The sequence below is a fragment of the Gaeumannomyces tritici genome, assembly GCF_000145635.1.
Source record: "Gaeumannomyces tritici R3-111a-1 unplaced genomic scaffold supercont2.2, whole genome shotgun sequence".
NCBI lineage: Eukaryota > Fungi > Ascomycota > Sordariomycetes > Magnaporthales > Magnaporthaceae > Gaeumannomyces > Gaeumannomyces tritici.
The window spans coordinates 12680-19797 of NW_008804546.1; the positions used below are offsets into that span (position 1 = coordinate 12680).

The following is a 7118-nucleotide window of genomic DNA, read 5'->3' on the forward strand; positions in this document are numbered from 1 at the left end:
TTTTTTTTAACCGTTATTTTTTTATCGCATTATTTCCGGTTAATTTTTATTGCTTTAATTTTTTCCAACGCGCTTTTTATTTCCAACGCTTGGCTGCACTTTTTTTTTTCGCTTCCGGCTATTTTTAATTTTATTTTTAAATTTAATCGGTTGCAATGCCAATTAACGGCTTTTTTTAAAAAAAAAGCACGGCTAAAGTTAATTTTGCTAAACGCGTTAGCCGCGGCGGTAACGGCGTTTATAATAATGGTTAAGCGGTAATTATTACTTTTCCTTTTTTTAATTCCGTTATTTTTAACGTTTTTTTTGCCCGGCCCGCTTTCCGTACTCCCCCGGTAAAAATGCTCGATAATAGCAACGGTTTTTTTAGCGCCAGCAATAATAACGGCGGCAACGCGCAAATTAACGTTAATTACATAATTTGTTTTTTTTATTTTTTTGCCGCTAAATTGTTTTCGTTTTTTGTTTTAATTTAATTTTTTCGTTTAACAATACAAATTTATAACCCGCAAAACGATAAACGCTTTAACGGAAATCCTTAAAAGCATTTTGCTTTATTATTAAATAACGTAAATGCTTTTTTCGTTTTTTTCCCGTTTGTGCTTTGGCTAATTATTTAATTTTGCGCGTAATATTTGCGTAAATTGCATTAATTATTTGCCCAATAATTTGGGTAAAAAGCAAAACGGGAAAAAGCGGTTTAGCAAAATTGCGGTTTGTTATTTTAAAATTGGTTCGTTCCTTTTATGGTTTCGGGTAATTTTTTTATTTGCTAATTTATTGGTTTTTCCAAATACGAACGTATTATTTTATCGTTTTTGTACCAATTAAAACATTTGGTATAATACGGTAAATCGTTTTTTCCTTTTTCCTTTCCGTTATTTAACCGGGTTGTTAACGTGTTTTTTTTTAGCTTTACCCCGTTGTTATTAAAAAAGCTCGTATTACGGCCGTGCTTTTTGCTAAATATTACCAATCGCTTTTTAAAATTAAGGATATGCGCAATTTCGAATTAAATAATTGCTGCAAATATTTGGTAAATTGCTTTAATTTTATCGGTTTTTTATGCTTTATCGGTTTGCTAACGGTATAATACGGTGCTAAACGGCTTACAACGCATTGGTTGCTAAGGTTTATACGTTCCGGCGTATTAACAAAAACGGGCTTAACAAATCCGGGGTGCTTACCGGTGCTAATTTTGCCTTTAACCGTTTCCAAATGCCTTTTTTTTTTGGCGCCGGGGTTTTTATAAGTACCGGTATTACTGGTTTGGAATTCGTACGGTCCTTTTCCGGTAATATGGTATCGGTACTTTAAGCCTTTACTTTTTACGCTTTAAAAGCTTTTAACGCTTTATTGCGTGCCAATAATGCTACGGAAATCGCTAACGATTTAAAAGTTAAAGAATTTGCTTTTGCGCAAGCTTAACAATTAATAAATGCCGGTCCCCTTTTGGTAATAATATTGTTTTCGTTGCTTTTGCACTTTTTAATTTATGTAAGCAATTAAATATGGCGGTTATAAAGTAAAGTAATAATAAAAATAACCTGGCGTTTTTTAACCGGGTATTGGAAATGGCGCGGGAAAAAATCCGCACGCGCTAAAATATGTAAAGCAATAATTTGTTCCCGAATTTATTGCTAAATGCTGCTAGGTATGGTTGGGCGTATAATTGTAGCTTTTTTATGTTAGGTTAATGGTTAAGGTAATTGTATTTAATTGTTAATTTAGCGTTAGGTTATTTATTTGGGGCGATTCGTTTTTTTAATATTTGCGTTTTTAATCGATCGTTTTTTTTTACCATTTTAAAATCGTTAAATTTGCTTATTTTAATTGCCAAACGTATTGCTAACAAAAAAAGGGGGGGCAAAAGGGGGCCGTCCTGGTCCGTATCGATTCCGGTAATAATACTTATCTTTTGTTGCTATTGTTCGAAATATGCTTTGCGGTAACCTATATTTTCCCAGCCCGAACCTATTTTCCACTTAGCATAAAAAGGGCATTTAGCAAATAAGTAAAATGCTATTTCCCATTGCCCGGTTTTACACGGGCAACGGGGCGTATGCACGTTAAAAACGTTTTTATTTTAAAAAAACGCTTTTAATTTTAATTTTTCCGTTTTTAATTAAATGGTTATCGCGCTTTAAGCTTTAGTAAATTTTTAGTATACTTTTAGCATTAAACCGTTAAAATTAAATTTATCCGCGGGGGTTGCGGGCCGGAATGGGTTTGCTTTTATTGCTATAGCGCGGATTTTTTTGCATTTAACGTTCCATTCGATTTTAAGCCATTCCTTTCCTTTTTTTTTTTTTTGCTTTTGGTTTGTTAATTTTTGTGCTTTGGCATTAGCTTTCGTTTTGGTTGCTTTTTAGGTAATTGCCGGGGCGGGGCCGGGCTTGGGTTCAAAAGGTTTTAACGGGTCCCATTTTTGCGCCCACCGGTTCCTGCCTGCCAAATTAAATGGGTATGGTACCTTTATCTTTATACAATATTTCAATTATCGAAAATATTGCTGCACTTTATCGATACCGGTCCGGATTACGTTTTTCATTCCAAATTCTTCCCATTTTTTTTTACTTTTAATACCCTTTTGTTTAAATACAAATCGATTGGAAAGGTAAAGCACTTAATTTCGAAATTAATTAATAAAATAACTTTGTAAGCCCCGGCAATGGTTTTTAAATACGCGCGTTATTCTTTTTAAAGCTGTTTAACGGCGTTTTTAAAGCGGCCCGTTGCCGGTATAGCTATATAAAAAGCTATCGCGCCGTATACCAAGGCCGTACGGCACATTACGTTATAAAAAAACCTTCCTTTTGCAAATGTATTGCTTTACGTTAACAAAATAAATTAAATAAGTACTAATTATTGCCTTTTTTGCTTGCCTTTTGTTTTTTTTGTATATTTTTTAAAATTAAAGCGAGCGTTTAGCCAAACCCCGAAAAATTTAACCGTTTGGCTGGAAATTACCGCTATATCGCCGAATCGAACCACGGGCAAATCCTCGTTTTTACTAAAATAAATTAATTCGATTTTGGTATTATTAAATTTTATGCCGTATTTGGTTGCCCATACTTTGCATTTTAGCCAAATTACTTTTAAAAAGCGAACCGTATTCCTTACGGTATTTCTTATTGTTAATAAATTGGTATCGTTGGCAAAGCCGGTAACGAAAATGCTTAAAATGCTTTTAAAATTTTTATACAATAATGCAATATATATAATAAAAAGTATAAAGGATAAAAGGAAACTTTAAAAAATTCCGGCTTAAATTAAAATCGGGTTTAAAATGTTACCGTCGAATTGCAAAATGGCCGTCCTATTTGCTAGCCACCCTTTTACCCATTTTATAATTGGTAAAAAAAAGCCGTATTTTTTTAGCGTATTTAGCAATTGGAAATGGTTAACGGTATTAAATGTTCCAAATAAATTAAATTATAACAATAACGCAATAACGCTATAATTCCATGTTGCAATTACCGCTTTTATTACTTTTTAAATTGCTAATTCCGTATTTTTAACCCGTTAATTGCCCATTTGGCCGTTGGGAAAAATGCCTTTTTTTTTCGCTTTATTGGTAATTTGCTTCGCTATAGTTAATTTAATAACCTTTAAAATTAATAACAACAAAGCGATGGGCTTTTATCCCCCGGCTTATTTCCTTTTTTCGGTAGTTTTGCCTGGTTTGGGTAATATTACCGTAAGGGCTTTTTTAAAACGCTTCGGGAAATAGCTTGTAGCAATCGTTACGTTAGCAAATTTTGCAATAGCGGTTGCGCCCGGCAATCCGGCAGCTTTAAATAACCCGTTCGGAAAATGGTTTTAGCCCGTAGCTTTCCACGGTTTGGTACGGCCCGTTGCTTCCATAATATTTTACGGGATAACGAAAACGGGCATTTAAAAAAGGTTTGGGAAAAAATGGTTCGGGAATTCGATTTCGCTAATATTAAAAATATTAATTAACGGGTTTGGAAAAAACTTGAATAACAAAATTTCGGTTTTTTTTAATGGTTGCAAAGCGTATCCGGGTTTTTTCCAATTTTAATTAAATTCGGTAACTAATCCGGGTTTTTTTTTAAAAGCTTTTTAAGCGGGCCCATTTTTCGAATTTCCAAAATGCGCCGTTTTTTTTGGTATTTTATCCCGTTGCGGAAACAACGCTTTTTTAATGGTTAAACATCGCTTAGCGTTTTTTTTTAACAAATGCTTTGTTCGCGGCTTTATGCGCTTTCTATACTATTTGCATTTTATTTTTAGTAAAAGCGCGTTGCAAACGGCTCGCTTTTTTACGGAAATCGTTAAATTTTTGTATTTAGTAAAGGGCGCATTTGTTAAAAGGGTTTGGTTTCCGTTAAAAGGCCAACTGGTCGGCAAATTGGGTTAATTATTGCATTAATTTATCGGCTTTTTTATTTATAATTTCGGCGTTATGCATATCCCCGGTCGTTATTAATTTGCTAGCCATTTTGGCCTTAATTTTCGCCAATTCCTTTATTAATTTAACGTTTTTCCATTTCCAGCTTTTAATTTGTCGGAATTGGAATTGCTACGGTCCGAAAAAAATGCAAAGTATTTAAAATAAATGGTTAAACCTTTTTATTATATTATTTTATTTTAAATATTTTATTTTAAATTGTTGCGTTACCCAAACGTAATTAATTGTACTATTTTTTTTTTCGTTTTTTTTCGTAACCTTTCCGTAAAGCGTTGCCAATCCAAATTATTTGCGGCGTGCTAATTCCAAAAAGGTTTTGCTTTTTGCGTTGTATTTATTATATAAATTTTAGGTTAAATAATGGAAATTAAAATCGCTTGTAAAAATTATGTACTTTTGGGTTGGGTAAATAACAATTGTAATAAAAAGCGTTGCCTAATTGGGGCTTGCTTTAAAATTTGGGAAATATATCGAATATATTTTTAATAAGCTTTCCGGCGTAATAATTGTAATTAAAGCCCAATCGTAACCGCACCGGGCGGTTTACAATTTAAGGGCAAAACGGTTGTGCACGTAAAGTATTGCGTTGGAATTAAATTTTTAGTAATAAATAAGTTCGTAGTTGCAACCGTACGGTTTTGAAAAGTTTCCGTGCTGGTTGCGTTCCGGCTTTTGGATAGCTAAAATGTTGTATTATTTATTGCTGTAAAAAGGGAAATCGCCTTTCCCTTTGCTTTTTCCCATATTTTAATATAATATGTTTAATTTTATACGTCGTTATTATTGTTAATTGGTTAGCTAAAAATAAACGTAATTCCGATTGCAAAAAAGCTAAACGGTGCCGGTATAAAGCCAAATTAAATTGGTTAAAATGCAAGCGGTTAAGGTAAAAGTAAATCGGGAAAGGAAAAAAGGGCTTTATAATTTAGCGCATTGGCAAAATTGGAATTAATAACCGCGGTATTGCTAGGTGCCGTTGGGTTGTTAGCGGCCCGGCATTTATTTATTCCTTTTATTCCCGCTATTTTATTAAAACCGAAAAAGGCAAAGTTTAAATTTGTAAAGTATTGGTTTATCCTGGAAGCGGATTTGGAAAAGCTTAACGTTTTTTTATTACGGGATTTTCGTAATTTACTTATTCGTTTTTTGGTCAAAAATTTTTTTTTGCTTTCGTTATTTTTAATAAAAAGCCGTTCCGTTTGCGTTTTATTAGCAATTTTAAATTAAGCAAATTGTTCTTTTTTTATAGCGGTTAAAAAGGGCCGGGTAAAAAGCGGATAAATGCAAAAAGCGAAAGGGTATAAACGGCAAAATAGCTTATTTGGTTCGATTAAAATGCGCGCTTATTTCCCGTTTTCAAAGCAAATTATTTCGGCCGGTTTAAAAATGTATTTTTAGCCTTTTTAATTTCTTTTTTCGTTGCGGGGCACTTTCGTTAAAAGGCCGGGTAATTGCTTCCGTAATTGCAACATTTTGGCTTGCTTTTTTTTATAACAAATTAACCCCCGTACAATAAATACAAAAATTCCCCGGCTTTACCGTTGCTATGCAACGGCCCGGCGCAATGCGGGCAATAAGCCGTTTTTTTGCAAAATTTCGATTTATATCCTTACCTATAGCATTTATAGCATTAAGCAATTTTCGCTTTCGTTGCAAACGGTTTAATTTTAAAAATTTCGCATTTAAATACGAAACCGTTATTGCATGCAATTTAAATTGCAACGGGAAATGTAATTTTAACCAATACCGTAGCGTATTTTTCCGGTTACCGGGCGTTTTATATATAAATAAAATTAATTTCGGCCCCGATATTATGCGCTTTAAATTCGTGCAATAAAATATTGTTATTATTGGTTGCGTTTTATCGAATGCTTTTAATTATAACGTTATAAATTCGGGTTCGATATATTGCTTTGCTACCGAATATTTTAATAATTTACGCGGTATTTTTCGTATGTTTAACGGCGATTATATAAAATAAAATTACCATGTTACCGTTGGAAAATTTGCGCATTGCTTTTACGTTGCTACCAAACTTTTTAATTAATGTAATAATAATTTTAACGGGTATGCGGTTTGCAATTTTAAAAAAAACGTTTTTAATTAAAATGGTAATTTCGCGTTTGGTGCGCGCGGAAATATATTTTGGAAAAAGGGGGCCGGTATTAAAAAATGCGTAGGGGCGAATCGTAAGCGGGTAATTACCGGCTTAACCGCTTTGCGGCAAACCGGTTGCTAAAACCAAAGCGTAATTGGTGGTTTGCTTGCGGGCATTGCGTATTTTAACGATAATTTCGTTTTTTATAGTACAAAAATGGTTAAATATATAATTGCAATGGTTGCAAAACCGCGTTTCGAACGCATTTATTACGGTTTTAATCCATTTTTTTACAATTTTAAGCATTAATTCGGTATTGCTAAAAGGCACAAAAAGCTTTAATGTTTTAATTAATTAATTTTTTAAATTTGCGATGCGGATGCGCGTTGGAAAAGGGTTGGGGGCGTTGGTTATAATAATATTATTGTTGGCTTTGGGGCGGTTGGTAACCGTTCCGCCGCTTTCGGGGCTGCTAGCGCTGCTAGCAACCGCGCTGTAAGCGCGTTCGCGCGCGGACATACGTCCGGTGGCAAGCCGGAAGCGAAAAATTTAAATTTAATGTTAAATTTGCTGTATTTAATGGCG

General features: G+C 33.7%; 1 protein-coding gene across 1 annotated transcript; it reads right to left on the bottom strand.

The window, feature by feature from the left end:
• Window positions 1-1133: 1133 nt before the first annotated feature.
• Window positions 1134-1600, bottom strand: GGTG_02588 (hypothetical protein; the record flags this gene model as incomplete). Its single annotated transcript, XM_009220360.1, has 2 exons — window positions 1134-1286; window positions 1430-1600. Coding segments are annotated over 2 exons (324 nt in total), but the record flags the coding sequence as incomplete, so codon positions are not given.
• Window positions 1601-7118: the final 5518 nt, after the last annotated feature.